The sequence below is a fragment of the Anser brachyrhynchus genome (assembly GCF_964034855.1).
Source record: "Anser brachyrhynchus genome assembly, chromosome: 14".
Taxonomy (NCBI): domain Eukaryota; kingdom Metazoa; phylum Chordata; class Aves; order Anseriformes; family Anatidae; genus Anser; species Anser brachyrhynchus.
Window position 1 is genome coordinate 4,844,091 of NC_137709.1, and position 27,963 is coordinate 4,872,053.

The 27,963-nt window shown below is 43.2% G+C and overlaps 1 protein-coding gene across 5 annotated transcripts; it reads right to left on the reverse strand.

Annotated features, from left to right (window-relative positions):
* Nucleotides 1-15,688: 15,688 nt before the first annotated feature.
* Nucleotides 15,689-27,593, reverse strand: NME5 (NME/NM23 family member 5). 5 transcript variants are annotated; one of them, XM_080555087.1, is made up of 6 exons: nucleotides 24,322-24,782; nucleotides 22,961-23,127; nucleotides 20,988-21,193; nucleotides 20,515-20,615; nucleotides 19,379-19,497; nucleotides 15,689-16,908 (listed from the first exon to the last, which is right to left on the reverse strand). In XM_080555087.1, the coding sequence occupies exons 2-6, from the start codon at nucleotides 23,087-23,089 to the stop codon at nucleotides 16,822-16,824; spliced, it is 642 nt and encodes a 213-aa protein (XP_080411213.1). In that variant the 5' UTR covers nucleotides 23,090-23,127; nucleotides 24,322-24,782; the 3' UTR covers nucleotides 15,689-16,821. The 5 variants fall into 5 exon arrangements, with proteins under 5 accessions (XP_080411213.1, XP_080411214.1, XP_080411217.1 ...); XM_080555088.1 differs by lacking the exon at nucleotides 24,322-24,782 and adding an exon at nucleotides 24,003-24,135; XM_080555091.1 differs by lacking the exon at nucleotides 24,322-24,782 and adding an exon at nucleotides 23,689-23,832.
* Nucleotides 27,594-27,963: the final 370 nt, after the last annotated feature.

Here is a 27,963-nt window from a genome sequence, read left to right on the forward strand (position 1 = left end):
AGGAACCACACACTCACCACATGCATGGGGGCACAGGGTAAGAAACCCCAGGCTGCTGGCAGGGCACGATCCAGGCTGATTTCACCACCTCAGCAGCGGCTTTACTGGAACAGCAAAACTCTGCGTATCAGTTTTCAAAATAAATAATGACACACAGGAAAGCAAAGTCCCATCATATGCTGGCTTGCAAAGACTTGCTCTCTAACCACAAGCAAAGAGCATTTGAAGGGACCGATGATGTCTTTAAACCTGAATGTATTTACTCTTGATTACCTGAAGTCAGCTCAAATCTGGGACACTAATACCAACCACCTGTAAATCACTTCATGCTTGAAAAAAAAGGATGACCTGGCTTTATAAACCCTTGATGAGGAATCTGACTGCCATCCCACAGTCGTAATAATAATCCTAAATAAAAGGAACAAGTAAAAATCTTAATCTGAACCAGGTGCAGCAGGTGCCACAAGAACTCAAAACAAAATCCTGATGCCTATCCCCAAAGGGCTGTCACCTCTGCCTCTCCCCTTTGAGGGCAAAGGCTCCTTGGATTGTGGCATTGGGTATTGTGGGGTGTCACCCAATGGGGACACTTTGGCCACAGTTGCGGCCTAAACTGCTTGGACAGTGTTGGAGCAGCCCCGGCAAGGGTAACCTGCTTGCTAAGGGACACCCAGGACAGAAGCTGCCTTGCCCTGAAGTCACTGCTCTTGCTGTGTGGGTTCACCATGTGAAAATCAAGTTTATTTAAGTCACGAAACACTTCACTGCTCACTGCAGGGGAACAGGACAGCATCTGCTTGATATATCGACAAGCATGGGAGGAAAATGGAGCCAGAAGGCCACGCACTGACAAACCACTTGTGTAGGTGGTCTTTGCGAAGTGCCTGGGAGGTGGCTGTGCTTTGGCCGAGCTCTTCTCGCTCCCTGCGGGCTCCCAGCCCAGCTGCACGATGCTCTCCTCCCTCTGAGCCCCACCACAGCCCCGATTGTGCAGCCCAGCCACTGCTCGCAGCAGCCCTCCTCTGTCCAGGCCTGCTTCGCCTCAGCTGTTACACTCTTTGCTGGGTGGATTACCTTTAAATCATGCTGCCAGTGCCCTTTCATGGATTATAATTCTGTATGAGATGTTTGTGCTGTATCCTCCCCCCGTATTAAAGTGTCAGGAGTACATCCCCGGGCCATCCATCTTTAACACTTCCGCATGGGCTTGGCAATTCTCTGACATGAATATTATGGCTCTCAATGCCGCGTCTCCATCACTCAAGCTGACAAGTGTTAGATTCTCCTCTCTTCAACAGGGTAAGTGACCTTTTCATATGCAGCGTAGATTCCCGGTCACGCTGCAGCTGGTGCAGCAAAACCAGTGAGTGCCAGCAATTCCCTAAAGTCTTGAAAAACAAGTCACAGGTCCTTTTCGACTTGCAAAACCAACCCTTAGCATGACAAAGTTAAAGGGCCTTAATCAGCCCCTGGTTAGCCCCTGCTAATGCCATTCCCATAGAGGAGGATGAAAAAGCATCTGTGCAATGCCTTCTGCAGGATTTATTAACGGGGGTTTTCAAGGAAAGATAGGGAATTTGGGTGTCTGGCTTGTTGGAGTGTATGGAGGTTTTTGTGAGCAGTTAGTGACTTTAAAACCAATTCCGACCTTAAGCAACACTTTTTAAATTGAGGTGCTTAAAGTTAGATCCCTAAACCTCCCCAGCTTGATTTTCAAAGCTGCTAAGCACCTGTGCTTCCCACCCTGGACACGGGAGCTTCACTTCAGCAGTGCCTGGGAGAAGCAGAGGGAGAAGCCCACCCTCCACAGCCTCTCCGGCCCATCCTTCATAGCTGTGCTGCAGCGAGGACACACCAGTCCACACTGTGAGGCAGAAAATGAACCCACTGAAACAGAACTGCCTGGCAATTCAAGTTAAAAATCACGTTACCCTGGGTTTTTGGCTAAACCGGTGCCTAATACTTTTCCCTCTGCAGAGCAGAGGTAGTTTCACAGCAACTTTGCCACCTTCCCACTACGAAGCCCTGTGCAGTGGCTCATTGCCAGCACAGCCCAACAGAAACTTGTTAACACCTTTTCAGCTCAGTCTTATTAAAGTCAAGGCAATTAACAGCCTTGCTATTTACAAAACAAATCCTCTCTGCAACACCTGAGAAAAAGCATTACAAGTGTTTCCCAAACATTTCTCAGCTGGGGAGAACACCTACAATAACTGTCTACAGGGAGGTGTTTCATCTGCTCTCCCTGAGCAGAGAGGACAGCTCCAGGTTCACCATGAGTTTGTGTTGCACCCTCGTTTAGGAGGCCTGGCTGGCACGGAAGGTCCCCCTGGAAGGTTTATAATCCAGGGGGAAAGACGCCTACAGAAAGCCAGGGTGGGATTTTGTTGCCCACCTGCTGGTCCTTCCTCACGTCTGCTACAGGCAGAGGCGATGGTGTACAAGACCTGCTGCTGGACGAGCAGGTTGCTCCCCTCCAAAAGCATCTCCACAGGTGGCTGGGGAGCAGTGGGTGACGCGCTGCAGGTTTCCATCTCTGCTGAGCGATTTGCAAGCTTGTGTTCTGCCCTCTCCCCCCAGCCCCCTGCCTTTTACAGTTCCCTGCCTTCTCCTAGGATACATCCCATGCCCCCACTTGGTGAAACAGTGCCCTGGCTTACAGTGCAGTAAATTCCCCCTCTTCAAACAATCCCCAAGGAGATGAGCCATTTAACAGAAGATTGATGGAATAGAGACAATCATATAAATGTAACCTGCAATGTACTTTCAGAATTAATTCCTTCCTCCTTTTCTCTCCCATCCCACTCCCCAAACACGCAAAGCTTTCCTTGTGGCCCATAACTTATGAGCACAAAAGGTGATGGAGCCTAAAATATTATTTGGGTGCAGAGGTGACTGCTAGGACAAGAGCACTCCCAGTCAAAAAGGACTCAGTGCAAACACTTCAGGGGCTTAGAAAAGATCCTGTCTGAAGCCTGTATCCTGTCCTGGCCCCAAGTCAGCTCTTCTAGGGGCTCTGAAATGTGGAGAGCAAAGAGGGAGTTGCTGGTAACTCCAAGTGCAGTAGGGAGCACAGACTGACGGCTGCAGCTGGGAAACGTTCACCAAATGCAGGCAGGAGGTAAGAAGAGCACCAGTTGTGTGGGACATGGCCAGAAAATGAACGTCAAGAAATCTAAATCTGATGTAGAAGGAGAATGTAGAGTTTTACAGGAGGAAGACATCATGGGAAATCTTGGGTAGTATTTCAGCTTTTCTTGTCTTTCTCTTTCTAGTCTTTCTTCACTGTCCTATGCAACATTAATCGAAGCCACTTGTAGGCACGTCCAGGAGAGAATAGCTCGTCAGGGGACATACACAGAGCCTGGACAGTATACGGCCCTTAATTTCCTCCTCTGATGCTTTCAATAGCTCATGGGATGCCATAAAAGATGATAATGATGAGGCCAGAGGAAAGACTGTAAAACAAAGGGGCACGAGCAGTTACCTCACTTGGGCTCAAACTCAGGCCATACAGGGGCCGAGTTTGCTGGTTGCAAGCCCTGCTGCTGGGGACAGCGGCTGCGTGCCACGTCCCACCACAGGGCTGGTACCAGTGCTCAAACCTGCGCTGTGAGGAGTTACACAGCCTGAAATGTCGGGTTATGAAACCCGTGGGACTCTTGTCATTGATTTAGATCTCACCTGATGGTTCACTTGGACACAGACAAGGGTGAGGACAGCAGTTCTCACGTTTCTTCCCAATTCCACAGACTTTTCTAACTTACAACACTATGGCTCCTGGCCCGACTCTTCTGGGTGCTTGTCCCTCATGAATACAGCTGACAGCTTTAAACACAATAGTTTATTTTTCTCTCCCTTTTGCCCAGTGTCTTGGAGCCAAGCCTCCTCTGACCCAGCTCTCCATCCCCACTCCTGCCAGGCAGACTCTTCTGCTGGCCAGCTGCCACCAGCTATTACAGGGACAAGGCACCTCCTCCCTATCACTAAGTGGATTTCGAAGGCAATAAGAAAGAGAATAATTAAATTAACTCAGTCCCAAATACCTCCCGAGGTGCTGAGCATTCCCAGCACTGCAGCAGCACGGCGAGCAGGTAATACCGGTCGGAGGCAGGCTGCAAACGTGGCTCCAGGGCACATCTGGGCTGGAGCGGGAGCAGGCCGCAGCTGATCCTGGCTGAGCGCTGGGAAGCGCAGCACCGAGACGCTTGGGGTGGCTGTGCTCAGGTCCAGAAGTAAACCAGCTATGTTTATACTTTGATGTGCTGAAGCTAATAAGCCCTATCCCGGAGCAAACACGGTTGTACTTCTTCCCAGCTCGGCCTACTTTATCCTCACGGTTGTGTCTTGCCCCAAAGGCCTTCCCCCTGCGGGGTGCCGGGGACGTAATCTCAGGCAGGAATCTCAGCCTCTGTTTTACCCGACAGCCTGCTACTTAAATTCCCTGTGAAACATCTTTTGACAGCAGCACGTTCATTTTTTTCCTCCATCTACCACAGACGGACTCGGGCTGCGGGACTTGATTCTGGATTTGAGACAGCCCACCCTTTGGGAGCGCTCGGGTCACCTTCGTCCAGCCCCGTCCCCAAGGCCGAGGTGTGCCCAGGAGCTCGGCTGGGCCTGGCCAGGATCAGCGGCAGGACAGAGGACGTGCCTGCTGCGGAGCTTTATCTCGCTGATCGCCAGAGAGGCCACAAATCACCGTCCAGGCCCTTTCAAGCAGCTGGGAGCTCGGAATTGTACCTCTTGTAGCCAGGCACCGTCCGCTCCAATCTCTCAGAGCCAGGCCAGGTACATTGATAAGGAGATAGTGTAAATGGTCACACAGGATGGAGCCCAAAATTCACCGTTTCCTGTGCTTTAACCCAGCAAGTGCTGTATCAGTGGGAGAGCCTTGTTTGGATCATTTTAGATTATCTCCCTTTCCAAAGGGGGCTGTTCTGGCCAAGGATTTGCCACAGTTCTGGGTAGAGGGCCCCAGACTTCATGTGAAACTAAGTACAGACTGCTTTGTACATTTTCAGCACAAATTTGGTAAGAACTATAATAAAATAAATATTTTGGATGAATAACAAATACTGCTATGAAGAGTCCTGATAATGGCCATTAGTTCCTTCTAATAGAAGGCTGAGCTGAGTTTTAAACCCCAGCTGGCCTTTGGGGCACTCCTACTTTCTCTGTCCCATGAAGATGTCATTAATTTCCACATCTCCATGATTTGTTCAGTATTGTATTAACCACCCTACCTTGTAACCAAGCTAACCACCGAGAAAAACCCTTCAATTCATTCTTTTGAAATTTGACTGCAAAAGGACGCTGACCTCACCCCAGGGAACTATTTTCCTAGAGACAACATTTTCTGGCACTGAAAACGCAGTTAAATCTTCCTAGGCCATTAAATCCACACATGAAAATAGACTTGTGAACACATTTTTTTTTAGCTTCACTTTAAGGAGACATAAATGCATCAAAACATTCCATTAAACCAATTCACACATCTTGCTTATTTTCCCAGACAGGCCTTTTCTTCATTGGAGATACCTGCTTTTGGGTAATTTTTACCTGCTAAGGAGTTGTGGAATAATAGAACTGCCCTTCAGGTACCACTCTCTAGAAGAAATGCCACCCTGGCCTGTGTTTTGGATGACAGACGGCTTTTCACACAGATCTGCTCGCCCTCAGATACTTCTTTTCCACGGCCATATGGCAACGAGGAAGAAAGTAAGGCTTGAAGGCTGGAAAAGAAAAAGCAGCAACGCACTGCTGGGAAAAGCAAATCAGTGCTTACAGGGTGCCCGAGAGACTCGCCGAGGAGCCGTGGCCCACGGTAGCTGCATTCAGCAGCAGTTTGTCAGCGGGGTCGCAGATGTCTGGACAGGGAAGGGCAGCGCTGGCAGCTGGCCGCAGGTCTGCTCCCTGGGTTTTAGCTCCCCGCTGTTCTCTGCTCTGCCAAACCAATGCCCATCAATCATCGTTCAGTCTCTAGCTAAGGGTCTAGGGGCTTCTCGGCAAGAGTTTGATGGCAAGAGGCAGACAGCGAGCAACAGGACATGAAATTTCCAGCCCTCCCGTCTCACCAGCACGTAGCTGCTTCTGCAGTGGGCCAGATATATCCTTTTTTTCTGACATACCGGAGAAAACATGTGCACTTCTCTGCTTGCTAAAGGACACAGATTTCCCAGGCAGCTATGTAAAACACACCAGAAAAAGGACTAATAGTCAAAACCAACAGGAATCCTTAAAAAAAGATGTGGATCCCTGACATAAGGGACACAGAGGCTTTGAGCCTGTTTCTCAGAGGTCAGGCTGTTAACCCACCCAACAGCCCTTGAGGAACTGGAAGAAATGACCTGGAGATTTCACCTGGGTTGGCAACAGGCCTCGCTTCCTGAGCACAGCCCAGCTGCTAGCACCGTGCTTCATGGTCCTGGCCTGTTGCTGCAATGGAGCATTCCCCATTGCGAGTCCTGTCGTGACAGTGTTCTTTCCCTGAAATGGCTCCAATAGTATTTATATTAAAAAAACTCCAGGTTACACACATAAGGTAACTGATGACAGGCACTTCTCGCATTTCAAGTTTTTAATTTTTTTTTGTTTGTTTTTTTTCTAAACCTCTATGCATCATTCCAAGCATCTCTTGACACCAGTCAAGAGTTTTGTTTGTTTGCTTCCTTTACCTTTTTGCATAAGAGGTAACTGTTTCCAGCAGAAAGCAATTTCTGCCTAATTTCACTGCAGGTCTGCTATGCATGACACGCAAGTGATACCACTGCAAATAAACAGCTGGGGAAAAGGGTGAGTAATGCAGTTGCTTGGCAAAGAATCACAGCAGCTTGTAGTCACACTTCGAAATTTTAGCTTGTTGCTTGCTCTGATGCTTACAGATAGGGGATGCTTAATTAAAAAACAAAACAACACCGACAAAAAAACAGTATTGGGTGCCTCCCCTGACAAACAGCTTCACCTAATGAAGGTTGTGCACATTCCCACCCTCATGAGACTCTCATAAACCCGTTTCTACTGGGGCTCTGAGCTCCGGGGAGGCGGCAGGCACACAAAGCAGCACCCAGCCCTTTTCTCAGACAGCTGTGGGCCCCCGCAGCCTCCCCCAGGCAGGGCAGGCGAGGGGGATGCTCCACCTCACCGAGACAGTGCACACTGTAAGGGAAAGCCCTGGGAGCTGAAAGGCACCACAGAACTGCCCTTGGGACTTTCTGGAGAAATCCCAGCAGGCCCAGAGTCACCTGGCTTTCGCTTCTTGCTCCTCTGCCCTACCAGCAGTACATATTCGGGAACACCGAGAGGCCACCTGGAAATACCTCCAGCCTGTGGACAGGTTGGATTGTTTCCTCCCAACTACAGTTTTATCCTTTTTGGGATGTCAGAAGAATCTGGCGTCGTCAGACCTGGCCTCAGTCTCCCATTATCTCAAAACATCCTGCACAATGCTTTTAATTCCCTGGCTGTTTGTCTGGAAGAGCAGACAGTCTGCTTCCTAGGCTCTGTCACACTGGATGGTGGAGAAAAACAGATGTAATCTGTTTTGGCAGTGGTACACGTTTTCATATTACTTTGCTGCTACGTTTATCTCCACTGATTTTTTTTCAAAGTACTTGTGCAGGGTTCTACTCATTTGGTGTACTTACAAGTACTCTTTCCACAGTAATCACTTAAGAGGAACAAAATCATTTGATACTTGCACTGGAGAACCTTTTTTTTAGGGAGTTATCTGCTCCATGACATGGAACACATGGGCCAAGTACATTGACATGCCAGAGCGAGATAATTATGTCAGACTTAGGCATCTAAGGGAAAGATGTACAAGAGAAGGTTGTAAAAGAGGGAGAAAATTTATGCTTCCTGCAATGGTGAAAACAAACTTATCGATTGGGCTTGAGAGAACATGAGAAAAGAAAACTCGGTCTTTTCTACAGGACAAACTGCTAGAATTAAGAGGTCTAAGCCAGACACAGAGCCCACAGGGAAGCAATGGCTCAATTTAATTCATAAGCCAAGTCCAACTATTTTAGCAAAAAGCAAACAAACCACAACAATAACAACAAAAGCAGGCAGGAAATCAGTTTCCAAGTGTTTCAGCCAAGGAAAGATGCCCTACCCATGGAATCGGGTAGTCAAGCAGGCTTACAGTACGGCTCCAAGTCAGATAAGGGTCAAGCCCTGAATAAACCACGCCATGAGCTTTCACTGCTGATCACACAGGCATACCCCCTTTTTATGTGGGCCACCACTTTACATCCAAAGTGGGGATCTAGGTACCTTCTCAGTAAATTGGCCCTGTATTTATGCCATTCAAGAAAGCGTTAGCTCTTTGAAACTAGAGAGTGATGACAAAGGAGCTTGATTTCCACAAAGGAAAGTCGGGTATAACAGCACTGACGGCAAGGACTGGACTGCCCAGTCTATGTAGAGACCAGAATACCCCAAGGCAATGCCTCTGCCTCTCTCTTCTGCAACCACGCTTGCAAGACTTCAGTCTTCCCTCATCTCCAAGAGCCTCACTGATTTAGCAGAATGGGTTAATTTTGACTCACCTTATTATTTCTTCCAAAGAAAAGATCCAAAAAGTTACTGCATCCCCATTAGGTGTCTGCACCCCCTGCTGTGGCTTGAACTTAAGACACCAGAGGAGCTGCAATATTAGCTGCACTGGAATGTTTTGGTTTTCCCTTGCAAAACAGGCCCATCTCTCCAAGTGTGAAAGTGCTTCAGTTACCAAAACATACTTGCAAGGGGAAAAAGGAAATTTCCATATTTTGTATTTAACTAAAGAACTCCCACTTTTGATGAAAGCAAACAGAAGAAGACATGTCTCAACACGCTCCCCTTACGCTATCTACCAAGATAAGAAGAAACATTTAGAAGACTTTTTTTTTTTCCCTTCTACAGATTAAACAAATTCCCATCAGCAATTTGTCATCTCTGGACCACTGTGCAAAACCCACAACCTCTGTGAGGAGAGACAAGTTAATGCTACATGTGTGCACATAAAAGACATTTTACTTTTGGAAAAGCCTCCTGGCACCACGTACTGCTATTTCGCATGCAGAGGTGGGTTGGCACATATGAATGGTGATTTCTTTGTGTGTCTGGGCATGTGCAAGCTTTCTCAACCATAAGGAAGAAAACCTGTAGCAGAACAGCTAATTAATACTACGTGACAATGAAAGAGTTGATTTTCATTGAAACTGTACAGATAAATAAATATCCAATTTCTTGTCACTACAAGGGAGTAAAAATCCAAACCTGTCAATTTATACTGCCAGAACTTTACATTCTCGGATCACATCCAAACTGACATAATATCATTCACCTTAGTAGAATTACGCCAGATTACAGTACTTAAGGATGTGGTTCAGCATCATTATGTGTAGTAAATCTAGAAGAGTACATGTAATACTGTTCATTTCATTTAGAAAATATTTTATATTATTCCCTTTCCCCCATATTAGCTGGTGAAGGTCACAACTCTTGTCTGCACCCAGGAAACAGCAGTTACAGAAAAAAATAGCTAGAACATTTAATTGTTACTGCAGAGTGCAATAGGGATAGTAATACTTGCAAGGTGGAGGCATAGGGAAATATTTTATTTCAGTATTGTAGGAACAGAGAAAGACGTAGGCAGTTGAAGCTGAGTTTGCAGAGAATAGAAACATGCCTATCCTTATTTGGCCTTTTCTCTACCTGTCCTCTTTGTTTTGCAGCTCCAAAAGACGGCATAAGTGAATGTGTTGTGTGGTTTCCTCCTGGATCTTTGCCTTTAGTGGCTGTAGACAGCAACACAAAACAGTCGGAGATGCCATTAGAGCATGGAGACATGGCTACTCTGCGTGGCAGACTCATCTGTATTGCTGGAGCTGAATTACTCCAGCTTAGGAGTTGCACTCCAAATCTCCCTGTTCAACACAGACACTAAATCAGAACTATGCTGGCTCTGTTCATTTTCACTTCCACAGTTGAAGCATGACTTCTCAATCTCCATTACAGATCCCCAGCCTCCTTCTCCCAGAACTGTGCTACATAAAAGTTTTCTTTATGACTATTTTCAGTTGAAATGTTGTTTTGGCTTCAATTTATTCCCACTAAACTGAATTTACATGTAATTGTTAATGCAATGCCTTAGCAAGAGACATGCTAAAATACCACCTTTTTCTTTACTGTAAGAAATTCTTATAAGATGTTAGATGAATTGAATCTTTAAGGTTACTTTGCAATACATGTTATTTTTAAAAATAAGCCTTGACTGGACGCAAGAAAACTGAATTTTCACTAATTTTACACTAATTTCTGATCGCTAATTTAGAAGGTCCAGAATTCATTAACAGATTTGTCTTCAGGCATTACTGCAGTGATAGCAGCTTCCATCATTCAAGCATCCTATCACCCACACAAATTCTCTACATATATTCAGGTAATAGGCATTGCCTACGAAAAAAAAAAACATTTCAAAACGTGATATGCCAAATGATCCCAGCCCCAAACAATTGGCAAACCTTGAGAACCCAGGTGTTAACTCCCCATTTCTGTGTACAAGTAGGTACTTAAACGTGCACATCGCAGCAGTGCGTATGCAATAACCACCTGCTTGTGCAAATACCTGTACTTCCACTCCAAAGTCTAGTGTAGGTGCACAAGCACTAATGCTCTGACAAATGGCCTGTTCATCCTAGCAATCCACTAGGTATCGGATCATCCTGTGAATATTTGCCCGCATTGACGCAGGAAAATTGAGACACTAGGCACGCAGAAGACTGGGGGACAAGCCCAAATGACAAGTCTGGTAGCTTTAACTTGTGTTCTGTTCCAAAAAAGACAGGGAAGAGACTTCTTCCACATTAACTCAGAGGACATGAGATAGGGCTAACGTGGTGTTGAATCTACTTAATTATGAGTGGGCATTTTTCACTGAAGAGATATACGGATACATTGCTTAGTTGTTATGACACAAAACTGGAGCAAAAGAGAGGTGGAATTTATTCGAGATTATCCTGCTGCTCCAAATGACCTGAGGAGGGGTCATTTAACTTCTCTGAATGTGACCTTCACACTTGCACCATTTGTGTCCTGCTAGTTCCTTTGTACAGCATTCTGTCCCCCAGTTAGAAGAAATGTAATCAAGAAAATAGGTATTGTTATTAAAAATACATTGATGAATTATTTAACTTTTTTTTTTTTTTTTAAATTCCAGGAATCTCATGCAGTCTTAAAGAGGAATATTTTGCAGGGGGAACGAGGAACTGGTAAAGATGCATCATGGCTGCTTTGTAGTGTGAAGACTTTCTTTGCTATATGCAATGATGAGTTAATAGCTAATATAACACTAAGTCTGGAGAATGCCTCAACACTGAGTCAGTGTTCAGGTGAGGCAATGTTTTATTGCAGTTCATAAAAAAAGGCAATAAAAGGCTTAAGAGTCATCACTGATCCTAACTACATAAACCTAATAATCAGTATGATAAACTATCATTTACATGAATAGGAAATTGAATGGACATTTCATTTCCTAAGCCTTTGTTGCTCCCTTTCAATTGCACTGATGGTGCTATTCAGGGAAGTCAGCATGGTGCCTGTTTACAAGAGAACTTTGCAAAACAAAGACAGTCACGGTCAAAACTTTGTTGGTCAATTCAGTATATTTACATGGAAGACCTCAGAAGGGGAAAAAAAAAAAAAAAGATTCTCAAATAGCTCGTGGCATAGTTTAGCTGGAAGTGGTAAGTTAGGAGGGAATGATCTCACAGCTATCTAGATTCGTGGTGGCCACAGAAGAAAGCATCTGGTTTTCAGAGAGGCTCAGACTTTCCTTATCCAGGCAAAAACACCATCGCAAAACTCCCTTAGCAAAATGGAACATGACAAAGCGTCCTGCACGCAGAAAACAGTGTCATCCATGTCTGACTCCAGAGAAATCAGGCACCAACTCTTTACTCTCAGTCGGAGTGCAGGATGTGCCATGCCAACATCCGACAGTGCATTTCAGATGTAGGTGTCACGTACCAGCTGAGTAGCTCTCAGATTTTCCTTCTTCCTTTTAAATAAGAGAACGGAGTTGCTCTGGATAGACAGTGAAGCAACTGAAAGCACGGTTGGGACCAATGCTTTTAAGGAGTCCTTCCTACACCATAACTTTTCACAGTTCAGTTGCTAAATTACACATTATAAAAATAAGTAAGTGCAATCGAGAGACTGTGTTAATCTCAGAAGTTTAAACATCACCCTGTAATGACTGCTTTATATTGGCCTGTAGTAAACTACTTTATGGGGCATGCAGGAGATTTATCCGCACGCGTACGTTAAATACTCCTGGGAATTTTCTCACATAGAGAAACGAGGACTGACACAACCCCAAATACGTACAAAACATTGCCGTCATTCACACTGCAACAGGAATGCCACCCAGTAAGAAAAAACTTTTACAACACCTAAAAGAGATAAGAACCGAGAGCCAGCAGGGCAGTAAGATGTTGCTTTTGGAAGTGCAGAATTTCCTAACCTGACAATCAGTGCAGATTCTGGAAACGTCACAAAAAAACAACCGTCTCCTTGCAAGGAAATGAGAACTGAGGCACTGCCTATAAATAGATTATAAAGAAACATGGGTGGTTTGCAGACTAGTTTATAAAAGCCAAGAGAATTTAGAGCCAAATTAGGCTCTTGCACATAAAAATTCCCTGGAATTTAGGGTGAGTTCATATGTGAGCGCTTGCCCGGGCAGTCTGGGACTGACAGACTGCACCCAACCGCCTTTAGCAATTTCTCTCTCTAGTAATACAGAAGATCCAGCCAGGCTGACTCAGAAATCCCAGGTGAAAAGAATTTTAAATAAAGTAAACATGATGGCAAAGAAGTTGCAGACATGGTAACACTTTTTGTTTTCTTTTTTAATAACCTGATTTCAGAATAGTACTGCAGCTAAGCAAGAGTGAGTGAACCTAAAATCCATCGCTACGCAAAGAGGTTTTCTCAGGGGAGAAAATATAGTGCCATACAAGACAAATGTAAGCATACCCCACAAAGCACCACATGAAGTCCTTTGTATAGAGCATTCCCTCCCTCAGCTGTAAAACACTCACAAGCAGAAAGCTGAAGATACCTCTTAATCCTTCAGCGTTATCATTAATAAAGTATCATTCACCCACTTGTCTGCAAGCTGTCTTCTCCCACCGACTGCTTCGTCTCACAACAATGCCTTATTTCTGGCTCAGAAGACCAACAATAGGCTTTCCCCCGAGCTCAGGCAGCATCTCCACGATGACCTGGCAGGAGGCAGCATAACAATAATTTGACGGGCACCTTCTCAAGGAGACTCAGCGTATCAGTCATGCTGCTGACACTCTGCACCCTGAGGAGCTTGTCCAGACTACAGAAGATTTCTAGGTACAGGTAGCTGCTACTAGTGCACCATCCAAAAGATAGCCATTTATTCCATTTCACTGACAGCGTAACAAGAAAGTACCTATTTCCTGCGATGCTCACTGCAACACGAGTTTAAGCTAAGTCCGTTTGAGTAAAGCAAGTTAGGAGGCAATCAGTAAAGGAGACTGAAGTCCATGAACAAATCTACCGACAGTCATCTAAAAGGAAACAGCGCTGGAAAAATAATTATCTTTTTTATGATGTGCAGAGTCCTTTCCAGCAAAATAAAAAAATATTACTCTTCAGATTTCTACTTGAAAGCATTATTATATATATTAAAAAAAAAAAAGGAAAGTGGAAAAACAGCATTTTCACCACAGAACTTTCAAAGGGTGTGCTGTTGTTAGGTAAGCCCAAAAATGACCAACAGTTAGCGATCAGAATAGCACGGATTATCCCGATCTGACTGCTCTGGCTTAACAAATTTCTATTAATTAAGGCCCTTATGAATAAATAGATTAAAAATAGACTCTGCTATTCTAATATGGCACTGAAAAAAAGTAAGAGATTGAGTCATTCCTTCCCTTCATATAGTGCCATGTGACAAACATCCATCAGTTTATCATCAATCTATGAATTTTGCTTAGACCACTGTTGTTTGAAGAATTGTCAGTGAAGGAAGAGAGACAAATTCTCTCCTCTTTTCCTAAGTGAGGAAAGATGAGGCTTTGCAAATGTCCATGTAACGCACTTTGTTTCAAGCTGCTGAATGAAAGTCCTGAGCTGCGTACAGTGAGTCATTTCTGAAGCTTGGCATGCTGGAATGCTCTGACTTACAGGCAAAGGGGAGCTGGCTTTGGTTGAGGTTTCTGCTATCTTTAAAGTATGTTCAAGGTTCCTGGCAGTTTAACTGGTCTATTCTTAAAGATAATGAATCCCTTATGAGACACGATGGCTGAACAATGATACACTTCAGACTAGCTCAGTCTATATAGTACCAAGAACAACTTCCAGGGCAGGTGATAGCAAACATATGATAAGCAAATTTCCAGAAGAAAGTAGAAAAAACAGAATTATGGGAAACAGACTGAGCTGCTGGTTTTATGGACATAGCTCTATTCCAGCACCCAAGCAGTAAAACTAAAATGAGCTCCCCCAAAATTAAAAATACCTAATAAAACTCAATAGGTAAGATAATTATTTTAACTCAACGGAGAAAGGACAGGTCACTAGTTCTCACAAAGAGTAGCCTGCCTTGCTGACACCAAATTTTAAGACATCTTTCAATTCATCTGTTTTTTCCAAGGCTACACTTTCTCTGATGTGGATTTATAACATTGGCCAAGCTCTGTGCCAAATAAAATCCTAAAGACCAACTGAAATGTAAGCAGCACTGCCTCAAACAGCCTCTCCTATGGTGTCACAGCTCCCCCAGGGGACCAGGCTGGTTGTCCGTTCGGTATCCCTAGGACTGACCTGCCCACATCCTACGTATTGATGCGGTTTCCCTCGAGATCGCAGCTGTGAGATTTTCTGGATTAATACTTGTCCGAGGTGTATAGATAAAGCGAGTAGAATGGCATCCAAGGGATGAATGCATCTCCTCTCTTTCCCTTTAAAAAATGGGTTGAATGACTTTGAATGAATGATACTTTACGTTGCATAGTTTTAAAAATAACATTTGTAACTTTAGCTGGTTTTGCCCTTGCTCCTACCCTCTTGGTATACCACAGAACCCACATACTCGCTGGGGAAGTTATGAATCTCGTATAGGTATAACACAACACAGATGTGTCACAAAAGACAAACTAAGAACTTCAGCAGTAACTTAAAGGAGATATTTATTGCCAAGCTGCAACACATCAAAATAAGGAAGCAAATACCATCATAACTAACAAAAAAAAACTGAAGGAGAACACATTGTGAATTCACTGAATTTTAGTTTCTGTCATGTTCAAAACAGAAATTTTTTGGTTTGGCTGACAGGAAACCACAATGCACAACTGTCCTATAATTGCAGCAATCAGACGCTTATAGGGAACAATAATAGTAGGCAAAAGAAATTAGTTTTAAAGAGATCTGTTCAGAGAATTTCTAATGACCTCTTTCTTTTTTCTTCATATTTGAGTTTGTTTTTTTTTAAACTCTTAAAAGTCTCAAGACTTGTAGATCTCACTATTGTAGGGATTGCTTTTCTGTATGTTTATTCTTTGGGGTGGCAACAGTCGTTTACTCCACTGAAAAGATAAACAATTAGCTTTAAAAAAAAAGTTTAACGTTTCTGGTAATTAATCAAGCAAGGCTTGTCATAAAATAAACTATGAAGTTGTTTATTTATTTAGTATTAGTCAAGAATACTAATATTTCAGAGTTGGGAGAACGACATCGTTTTCTCCATGCAAAGCAGGAAAGCCACAGGATGCAAATCTTGAAGTTAACAGCGCAAAGGCAACACATAAGAAAACAAAAAAGCCCCCCAAGCATGTCTCACCCCCCCAAAAAAAGCAGTCCAATTACATTAATAATAGATAATAGCTCATGATTAACACATTGTCTGTTGAACAACACGGCCCCTAACCCATTCTCTTGAAATTCTCAAACAGAACACATTAAAGTCCAAGTGTAACCAACAATACAAGGAAAACAACAGAAAGCGGCAGACCTTTTAAGTGCAGTAGAACACAAAAAACACCCTTAAGGTGAGCTGTTGCAATTAAACACCTTTCTTCAAACAAATGTAGGAAGATATCATTAGTCCTTGACTAAAGTAAACCTTGTGACTTCTAATGGAAATCTGAGACTGATTTATAACAACTGTGGTTTTTTTTCTGTCGAGATAGGAAATGTACATTCAATGTAGCTTTAATTAAGGCCTTCAAACTGTATTCTGACAAAATACATCAGTCTTGAGTGAATCATCTGTAAGAGTGACCATAGCTCGGTGATGTAACCAACAACCAAATTTTCAAGTTGCTAATATGATGCCAGTAACTGTTTCCTAAGTTACATTCAGGTACCTCTCCTTCATAATGGGATTTGCAGCTCTTAACAAGTGCTGGAAACAAGTCGCAGTTTCACAAAGGATAGGCCAGCTGTATGTCATTTAGGAATCTGCAGTGGTCTAAATAATTTTGTTTTCCCCAAACAGACAAAACAACGTGACTGGGGAAAGCAGCAGTATAAGTAACACTACAAGATCATTTCATCTTTTTCTAATCACCTGACGCAGTAAATTTATCATGTAATTCTACATTCTCCAAGTCAACAGAAAAGCTACTACAACTGTTAAATCCTTGTTAACTGAAAGGTTTATCCCATAAAGACATGGGTAGTTAAGACAATATTTACTTCAGATTATATTAATTGTATAGCCAAGGGATACAGTGCCAACGATAATATACATATGTAATTTGAATGCTTGAGATGGTTTCCACTGAGTGACGTTTTTCACTCCCGATGCTCTTCTTCAGTGATTTGATGTTGTAGCTTGGGTTTATTAGGGTTGTGTTCAATCAACCAGTCAGCAAGCCAAGTCTGTACGTATAACAAAGAAAAATTAAACATACATTTTCAGTTTTGTTTTGTTGTTGTTCTTGTTTTCTTTTTTTTTTCCTACATAGTGTATAGAAAACTATTTAGAGCCTTGTTTGAAGCCTCTGATGCACTCTCCTACTGTGTTGCAAAGTGAAGACCTTTCAGAAAAAAAATGAACATACAAATAGCCTGATTTTTCTAGATGTTCTTTTAAACCTTCACAGTTTGCATTGATTTGAATAACTCACGCTGATGTTTAGAAGACAACTTTTCCTGGAAATGTCTGTCTTTGTGTATAAGAATATTTTGGCCATACTTCAAATAAACTGAACTCTGTTTTGGAATGAAGCTGTACAATATGCATGAAAGTACTTAAAATATTATTCCTAGCAACACTTACAGATAGCCTATCTAGTAATGATTCATTAAAAGTGCCACAGTCTTCGACGCTGAAATCACCTTATAATGCCTTAAACTTAAAAACAAAACATGGTGACTTTTTGAAATTCATCTTGTACGTTTTCCAGCATATTGTACTTAAGTAAGAATGTGAGAGGTAGGAATGTCTTGAGTCCTAACTTAATCTTCCAACGTCTTGGCCTGGCCTTAGGCAAAGTAACCTCTGCTTCAATTTCTCCACTTGTGAAGAGAAGATTTAACACATCCTTATTTACTTCACAGGGCCATCGACGATTTGTTTCTGGAATGCTATGTAAAACACATATCATGAAGTGAAGTGAAAGAATTGATAGTAGACCAGTAAGGTAAGCAACACTCTCCTTTAATTATCAGTTACAAAAAAGATAGGTTTAAAAAATATGCTAGAAAACTGTGCTGAAAATGCAGAGATTAATTGGAAACAGATTTAGAGAAATGTGGCCTACAAGGTAAGATAGAAAAAATAAGAGTTTTTTTTTTTTTTTTAATATAGTGAAGAAATAACTAAAGGGAAAAAAAGATGGTGGCACTGTGCAAATACGCAATAGATTGCTAAAAAAAAAAAAAAAGAGATAGTACATTGGATGCAATGTCCTCTGGGGCTAGTGAAACAAAACAAAAATTGTCATGGGTTTAAAACCGGGGAAGAGGAGATTTAGGCTAACTTTTAGTGAAAGGTTTTCAACTAAGTGTAATTAAGCACTGAAATAGATTGCCTAGGGAGACAGTAGATTCTCCACCATTTGGAGCGCTAAAGAACAGGCCAGACAAACATTAGTTAGGAATGGTTACATACAATTGGCTGGGCCCTTCGGCAAAGGGGTGGATGAAATGACTACTTCAGGAACTTTCCATCTCTACTTTCTAGATTTCTATGCTAACGGTGCCAGACATACAGATAAAGTGAACAGATTACAGAACTGGAACAATCAGAGTACATTTTATCTGACCTCATGTATATCACACAGGTCACAGAAACACCTTTGAATTATTTTTAAGGCTGCTTTCTTTTTCCCTGTGGCATCTTTCAGAAAAATGCAATGTTGGTTAGAAAACTGATGTTGTAGAATCCACCACTGCTGCCAGTAAATTGTCACACTGACTAATTATCTGTATTCTTAAAGAAGTACTGGTGTGAATTACTTGAACTTTAAGAATACTACCAATAAAAAATAAAACTAACAAACAAATCCCCACATTTTCCCAGATGAGAAAAAGCCAATTTCTGTAGAGCCTGAGAAGAAAAATGCAAGAAATGAACTCTAGTCACTCCACTAAGAACTGCAATTTGTATGAAATTCTTGATTAAAAGGAATAACTTGTGAAAGAAGTGCAAGATGCAACAACTTGCTAAATAGAAAGGGTTAAGATGACAGAATTTTCCATAGGTCAGTTTGATTATGCAAGATAGGTTTTACTCAGAAGAATCATAACTAGTTTTCCTGGTGAACTGTGGAACAGCCCAAATAAATCTTCTCAATGCCATATAGTCAAGGTAATTGGTTATCCTAAAGAAGGATGAAGTTAATATTATGAAATAAAACATAATGACAAAATATGGGCAGCTTTGCTAAGAACTCTACATTGTTTTACTCAACCGCGTAACTACTACCAGTGTGATTAGCATCTAATCTCACCTAGAATCTATTATTAGAGCTGTTTCATTTCAAACTCACCTCAGAAACATTAAACGAAACAAAAAATGTGTATTCAGCATCATATGATAGCACTCGTTTACCTTTCCAGATGTCTATAACAACTATGTGTTAGCAACAGTTTTATAGAAGTCACCTAAAACAACTGTCATTTCATCAAAGCTGATTTCATTTAGTCCTGGCCCTCATTTCATCTGTTAACAAACAAATCAACTTATTGAAAGGCAAATGTTATTTGGCTACCTCATTAGCAGGTAGCTGAAGGAGCACAGCTCTTTAACAGAAGAAGAGTTTTCCTACGTACAGAGACCAGGGATTCTAACACAAAGGAAACGTATCACAAAGCACGCAACGTGATGCTGATATACTGTACATACCATAGGATCTGCTGGCTTCTCTTTACAAAGTGCAGTGAGCCCTGCTAGTAAGGTAGGATTTACATAAAGGTTCAAGTAATCCCTAGCTCTCTGCCCAGCTGGAACTGGCTCCAAGATCACTGTAAAGAGTAACCACAGGTATTTGACAGCAGTTTGTAGAACAATCAAAAAAGGCATTCTTTCAACAGTAGTTTATAGGTAAGCAGAGGCTCATATAAGTTAATAATACACAATGGTTTGTAGAGCTTCTCACACAGCCAACTGTAAAGAAACTACTTAAATCCCTTTACAATGTCCCTGAGGTAATCTTGCTAATTATAGCCAATTATGAAAGGAGAGGAACTTGGATCATCTGGGGAAACACCTATATCCTTGAAGATTCATTGGGGGTAGGAGAGAAATAATATATCCCGTGTTTAGTACTTCCTTCTTGCAGTGTGACGCTGGTTTCTGAAAACTCTAAATCTCACATTAAGTCTATTTTTGTCATCAAGATAAAGAAAAGAGTCATGGTTCACACGAGGTATGGTCTGTAGGGAAGTGTAACAACTTTTCTGACACTAAGGGATCCAGCTGACAAAACAGACACTTTTCCAGTCAGTTTCCCTTGCATCTTTCTGTCAAAGACCAAAATCATCTTTCAAATGTTACAAACAAGAGATCATCTCCCAGCCTGTCCAGGTGCTATGGCCCATTTCTTTGGCACTTAACTCTGGAATTGCACTGTAATGTGAGCATTCATCTACTGTTGAACAGGAATTATTCATCCTGAGCCCAAGGGAGTCAGTCTTCTCCAGCCAACAGGAGTCCCTGGGCTGACAGTGCCAGAAAAAAAATGCTAGAGTATAACAGCTTCCCATTTCCTCTCATTTACCAGCCTCATTCGCTCCAATTCCCAAACTACAGAGTTTGAAAAGTAGAGGCAGTCTCTGCAACTATAACAGCTCTTCAAATTGATTTTGGTATGCACTTTGTAGCAAAGAATATCAACTTAAAGAGATACACATTTGCAGAAAGCAAACCAACCCAAGCCCTTCTAAATTGAATTATATTTAGAGTCTGAACAGAGACAATCAACAACTGAGGAGAGTGCTATCCTCCCAAACACTGGGAATATATTGTTTGCACCATTTTACCTTCTGGAAACATGAATCGAATTTCTCTTTCTGCTGAGAAAATGTTGAGACTGCCATGAAGCGCATTCCTCAGATCATCGGTCCCATAGATTGCTCTTAAACTAAAATCAAGAGAAAGAACTGTTTGGTAGGTAGCTGCAAATCTCTTCCAGATCTCAACAGTCTCAGGGTATAAAAGCAATATACATGGACTAGTTAACAAAGCAGTGGTTTGATTTTGTTTTTTAAACAAAGTAGCAAAAAAATAAAAATTTGTGTTCTCACACAGCATTATTGGAAAAAGAGGTTAACTGTACCTACTCCAAAAAAAAAAAAGGAGGTGAAAAGTTATTTTACACATAATTTAAGATGATAACAGGCCAATCTAAATCTGCATCTCAGCTGAAAGAGGCAGAGAAGAAGAGGGGGACACAAAGAAATTCTGGTCTCATTTAAGAGAATGAGAAAATCCTCCTGACTTCACCAAGAGTTACCTGTGAGGGTGAGTCCTCCTAGCTTTTATGCTGTTTGATGGTCCAAGCAATTCCTTCCAGTACGAGACTGCGCAATGTCTGGCAAGAACCATAGCAACTAAAGGTCCAGAGCTCATATAGGCTGTTAAATTAGGAAAAAACATTTTTCCATATTGTTCTGCATAAAAGTTGCTACATTGCTCTGGGCTTAACTGGAGCTTCCGTTTCTAAAAAATAAGTGTAAAATAAAAGAGAATTAAAAAAAAAAAAATCTTGCTAAATTAAGATAGCTTGCTACCACAGATACCACACAGCTCTCTGGTGCAGTCACATTTTCAAGTGCAGGCCTATCAGACACAGAATAACTTCCCAACCGAATCGATTATCCCAGACCTGATCCTCTTTGAGGCACAGAGCAACAAAAAGCGAGAGGTTTCCGTGTTAATTAAGCAGACAAACATGCCATTTGAGTAAGATGTGATTTCAGTGTACACAAAGTACAGCATTTAAAACTGCTGAATGACTTCAAGTACAGTCAGGGCACCGTATAGAAAAAGTGAAAAGCATTAGAACGACAGTATTTAATTATTCAGCTGTTCCACAATAATGTTCTACTTTTGCATAGATTTCAACCCACAACGTTAATTACACAATTGATCCGGTTTTCATTCAGTACTTAGGCTTTATGGTTTTCACAATAGCTGCCTAGCCTGCAGGTAGCCAGGATTACAAGTTCAGTAGGTTATCCATCAGAGGGCACAGGACAGTCACAAAAAGAGAACTAAATGTATTAAAAAGTGCTTTCTTTGAGCCTGATCTTACATGATACATAGTAATACAAATTCAGATTCCTAACAGCTTCAGTGCCAAAAGTTACTGGCAGCATCGGAAGATGCTAAAAACGTATTCTAATTAAAAAAAGTGTAGGAAAAAGAAGCATTTACAAGAATGAAAGATTACACTTCTAGGGGAAAAAAAAAAAAGGTAAATATATTGTATAAAGAGATAGGGAGATAAAGTTATATCTAGAAGCCCAGTCGCCGCTCAACCGGAGCAAAGTGCCGTGACCGAGGGTGCTACCGCCCCAGCACAAGGAGGAAGAGGAGGAGGAGGAGGAGGACAGCGGCACCCAGCGGCCGCCCCGCTGGGTAACCTGGAGGAAGGGTTTTTGCCTTGTTATGATCTGTTTCTGGAGGAAAGTTTAAATGACTTCCTGCCAGGCACGGAGCTGCATTACTGGCTGCTCCTTGCCGCAGATCCTGACGTATCCCTTGCTTCAAAGTGATCTAGTGAGTCTGGCTTATTTGAATAATTTTTTTTTCATCTGCTCTTACAAAGAGAGTGTATGACGAGCCCCCTAAAAGAGGGCCTAGAGAATACATTTCCTTGCCAGCTAAAGGCAAATTTTTCCCTCAACACAATCTCTGCTGAAAATCACACCTTAGAGTCTTTCCAAGTAGCAGAAGGGTTGCAGCAATGCTCTAGGCAACGTTCCCATGACCACTGTGTCAGATCCAAATTTAAAAAGAACTCAGCAAGGCCTATTTAAATGAAACATTTGTTATGAATTTAAACATTCACAAAGCCTATTTACAAAAACAAAAAACAAGAACAACAAAAAAGCAACACCGGAAACCAAAAAACGTCAGACCACAATTGGACACCTACCTAGGTCAACTAATTCTGGAAGCACTCACTTGGCAAATGGGTACAAGAAACATTGTGCTGCTGGAAAGAAGACACTCCAAAGAGTTACTTTGGAGAGTCCACTTATCTGCTACATATGTTTGCTAAATCCCAGTTTATTAACAAAGTCTGTGTTTTCCCGTGGTCAGCAAAATTGTTGATCTGGCAGTTGTAGCCAACAGCATGAAAAAGACAAATGCTTTCTGGACACATGAGCTTTTAGTTACCGTCTTGATGGCTGAAAGTTAAGACAAATATTGTTCTGACTTACAAACTGCAGTTATTTTGTCTGGAACACAGTCTGTTACCTGAATGATCAAAAATCCTGATCTGAGAATGACATCCTCTATTTCTTCCTCTTTATCAATGACATCTGGTTTGATGAGGGCCAGAGTTCTTTCCACAAAAATCTGAGGCTCAGGCATTAACATCTGCATCTTCGCTTCTAAGTCAGAACTCAAATGCTTCTTTTGTACTGCAATGACATAAGCTCATGATATTTGGGGTTTCCTCTAGCATTCAGAGACCTGCAGCGACACTCGTGGTGCGCTCTAGGAACAAAGCAGGTCATCCCCATTTCAGAGCATCCACGTGAGATTTTCCCTGGACTAGTGAGCACCCTGTAATTCACGTTCCCATTTTCAGTAGAGTAACGTTTTGTAGAAAATAATCCGAAATTAAATGTTAGGTAATCATGATATATAAATTACTCTTAAATGTCACTAACTCAGACAATGCACGAGAGAAACATTATATTGACTGTACTACCTACAAAAAGAGCCAGGCCCACTGCAGTACCCCAATATCTTCCATCTAAAACCCGTGTGTTCCACCAAACCCAAAATTTGTATTCTTATGCATGAAGAACGCTCTACGGGATTTATCACTTGGACCTGATCCATCTGCAAGCCGCGGGGTACTTCCCAATTGCTATTTAATTCGTGTATTTATGGACTCGAGACAAAGTGCCAGTTTCCTAACTGATTGGATCAGGCCATTAGCAAGCTATTAGACTACAAAACTGCTCTGTGCCTACTGGAAGTGGCGCGGACGGGTTTCCTAGGAACTGGGACCACTTTCCTTCTTTTCACCCCACCCGCTCGGGGTGATATTTTGCCAGGAACAACCCCGGACCCCCGGCAAGGGGGCTGCCAGCACAGGACCACCGGTACTGAGGAAACCGCGCTGAAACCACCCGACACGCGGCGAGCCTGGAGCCGCAGCTCCCTGCCGCGGCAGCCCCAAGGATCTGAAGCGAGGAAGCGGCTCCCTCGCCCCCACACCCCGCGGGGCCGGCGCCTCGCTCCCCTCCCGCCCCGGGGCGGCCGGGCCCGCCGCCATGCCACGCACCTTCCCGCTGCGCCGCCGTTGCTAGGCGACGGCTCCGCCCGGCCCGGCCACAAGATGGCCTCCGCGCCCCAGCGGCGGGCGGGCCCCGCTGCCTGCGTGCGCGGGGGGGGCTCCGAAATGGCGGCCGGGCAGCGCCGCCACCGCGGGGGGGGGGGGGGGGCCGCCGCCCAAAGGTGGCCTCGGAGCCCGCGCTCGCCCCTTTCTGAGCGCTTCGTGTAATAAATAGGGGAATAGGGAAGGGGCGGTGGATGCGGGTGGGGGTTTCGGGGCCCGCTGTGCTTTTTGTTGTTGTTGCGCCCAGACAAAGCCTGGGTTTTACCTCACGCTCGGGACCGGCCCGGGAGCCGTGAGCCCGCAGCGGGCCGATACTCATCAGCAGAGCGAAGGCGATTTGTGAGAGCCGATGGGTTTTAAAAGGGAAGGAGCGTTTCAGCGCGCAAGCGCTCTGCAGGTTATTTAACTCTCGGTGTTTGGCGTGGCAGCGCACGGCGCGCCCTGGTTATTTCCGTGCCGGATCTCCGGCAGCTCACAGCCCCGGCACAGCAGGCAGGCACACCGCCCCGAGCCCTCAGCTCCTCAATACCGTCATTCTGCCTTTTTTTGGGGAAATACAGCTTCCATCCAGTGCTACTAGTTTTATCGCAGACATGTGACGAGGAAACAGCAGTCTCCCGGTTCTGACTGAAGGCGCACGCCGGGCCGGGCCACGCGTCCTGGGGCTCCCCGAGCCTCGTCCCCCGGTTTCACCTCAGCGCCCCGGCGGGCCCGGCCGCCGCCGCCCCGCTCCCCCCCGGGCCCGGCCCGCTATCGGGGCGTGCACCGGCCGGCAGCGCCGATAACGCCCGCGGCTCCTCTCCCCTGGGCCTCCGCCGCCCTTATCAAAAATGGTGGGAGCCCAGGAGATGGCTGTCACCGCCAGCGGGAGCTGCCCCTGGCCTTCAGGAGCCCCTGAGGTGAGACGGGGCCAACACCCGCCTATTCAGGCATCATTTTTTAATGAAGTCTGGCTGAAAGGCGACGCAAAGGAGAAAAGGCAAAAAGGCATAAATGCTGACATCGCGTACCCCTGGTTAGCAGAAGAAATGTAAGTGTACTGCAAAAGCTGGTTTTAGTGTAAGAAAGACACACCGTGCCTTAGGCTTATTCTTCACAAGTAATGTAAATAGTGTAAAAATAGAAATGAGAAACAAAATCACAGCATCTCTTTCCAGCCAGCTTGAAGCATGTTTAAAAAAATCAAAGATTGAAATTGCTTTTATTCTCATAACTTGAAAAACACAGGCTCCAAGAAACTAAAACGCACAAGACTTGATCAGACACAGACTTTCCTTCATTAATACAGACATATGATGTTTGTTTCCTTGACAGAGATTGCTTATCCAACAGTTAATCTGAAGACATTATAAGCACAGCAACAACTCAGATAATGGAGAAACATGTTATATGAAAAATAGGCTGGTAGAAAGATTTGCAAGTTCATCTGCTTTTTCATTTAGTTCAGTTACTGCAGCAAGAGTCATTTTTCTTCAAAGTAAATGAGTATGTCTCACAGCCCGACTTCAGATTTAGCAGCTCCAAGGCCTCCTGAGCCCCAGTGAATACTTCAGATTATTACATAAGAAATGTTGAATTTACTATCTCTGTAAAACACTAACTTTCTTGCAATGTCCTTTTTGTGTGCATTTTTTGCCAGTTGCCCAAGTTAGAGAAAAATATATGTATCCTTCTGTGCACCCTTATATGCTGAAGCTTCTCCACAAGCAGCGTCCTGTGCACTTTGCTCCTTCCCCCATCTTTCTGTGTCAGAATTTCTCCTCCTTGCTGTTTCCAGAAGCATTTCTGGAGGGCGGAGATTGTCTAATTTTAGCATCTCAGAGAATCCTCTGCTCTCCAATGAGCAGGCTGCTGCATCTAAAGCTGCAGCCAATTACCCCGCGTTTCCTCCTGCTACACTTCCCACGACAGTTTAATAATGCAGCCTTACACATTTAAAGTGGCCCCATATGTTACGAGAATAACATTATGTGTTCCCTAACAAAGACGTGTCTTTTTACAGAGAGCGCATCTCAAAGGTTTCTCCAAAATCCTTGGATTCTATAAACCCAACTTTACAACTCTGTCTTAATGTCATTGTTGTATGTATATTATCGTTATAGTGCTTGAAGAGAGATTTCAGATAACTAAAAGGCTGGTCTGAAACATTTTCCCTAACTTCTGTAGGCCAGGAATGTGATTTTGAGTTAAAGAGAGAATCAAACAAAGAGCAAAATTTTAATTACGATGTAATGAACCATTACAGTTCTGAATACTTCTCCAGGCATAGCTTTGCTGCTGTATCTTATCTGTTAAGCGGTTTAACAAGCCTTGGTCGTCTTATTTTTAGCTGGCACGGAATATAACAACACTGAAAGACTGGGGCTGCAGGTGTATTTTCACTCTAGTAGCAAAGATACGTAACTTTTTAAGCAAAAAAATACTGTTTCAGAACTTTGTACTCTAATACTGCAAGAAGGTGGACAAAATAATTCCTTGTGGATTGTTAGTTTTTAACAAGAAAAACAGAATGATGTAAAATTGTATTGGATAACACAATAAAAGCTACAGAGTACTGAGTGGTTGCACTGATTAAAAATGAAACTTGCACATATTTTAGCTTTATATGCATTTTGATGTCAAACAGAAAAAAATAACAAAAATTTACTAGCTGTACATTTGCCGTATACACAGCTTTGACCCACCACTGACTTTTTTGCTTCTGTCTCTCATGATAAAGTCTGTCACACCTACCCACTGCACCAGCTTACCTTCAGCACCTGCTTCATCCATGCTTGCTTGTGCAGTGCAAAGTGTTTCTGACGGAAATCCTGTGATCAAGCTAACTTCCTCTCCTGCAAGCCTGCTCCCTCCTCCATTTCTGCCTTCTTACAGCTAAACAATTCTACTTGTGCAGCTTATCTGCATGCCTGTAATCCTAGCTAGCTTTTTATTGCTGCTGACTAACCCATTTCAAGCCTTTCTTTCTGCTTTCCTCTATTTGCTATCTCACAATTTTCTTTAAAGATAAAATTACCAAAATATTCTCATGATGCTTCCCCTTTCTACAAATCTCCAAGTGATAACAAACATCTTATCTAAATTTCCTCCGTAACTCCATCGCTTGCCCTATTGACCTCGTCCTATTTAATTTCCTGATCACCCTCACATTTGCTTTTCCATTTGTTCACATCTTCAGTCATTCGCTCTGCTCTGACCCCCCAGCACCCACAGAGACACACTTGTCTCTTTTACATAAAAAGTAGAAATTAAAAATCCTTCAGTAGAAGTGCTTCTCCTCACCTCCCTTTTAAAAGTCTTCCAACCACATCTCTTGTCTGGTTGTACCCTAAATCCACTTCAAAAATAGTTTTGCTTCCTCTAGTCATCTGAAAGTTTCTCAACAGATCTTAAACTGATCTCCTCTTTTGGTCAGTCACTTTTAGCACAGCTAATTATCCACCTATCTTAGCTTTTGCAATTATTCTTGCCGTTGCTGCTTCCCCAAATGCTGTTTCAGCTTGGCACATCAGTAGGTTCCCCTTGCGTTTCTTTCCCTCATTTGCGAGAGCACTGATGAGCTCTGATCTCAGGTCTCTCCTCCCTTTCCTTCTCTGACAGCCTCATACTACTGTCTCCTTTCAAACTTAAACTGTCTCCATTTAAAGTCTTGGTAATGACCGTGTACTAGACAAACGATCTGACTGAAAACCACCACTTTTTTACTGAGTTATTTTACAGCCAGCTGTGCAAAGGAGGGGGTGGAACCTCACTGCCAGGAATGTGAGGTTCAAGCTCAGATTGATCTAAACTGCTGTGGAGATGTAAATCAAGGTAGGGAGATGTAAATCTGTGATTTATTGACATGGCTGGGACTCTTGCACAGGTTCTCCTAATCTCCTTTATCACTGACATCCTTTTCTCTGGC

Bases quoted from the DNA above. Each gene is read 5' to 3' on its own strand.
- NME5 (XM_080555087.1), bottom strand. From the start codon at position 23,089: ATGCAGATGTTAATGCCTGAGCCTCAGATTTTTGTGGAAAGAACTCTG. The intron at 19,498-20,514 runs GTAAAATGGTGC...TACTCTTTACAG, and splicing joins TCGATTCATGTTTCCAGAAG to TGATCTTGGAGCCAGTTCCA. The intron at 16,909-19,378 runs GTATGTACAGTA...TTATACGTACAG, and splicing joins AGAAGCCAGCAGATCCTATG to ACTTGGCTTGCTGACTGGTT.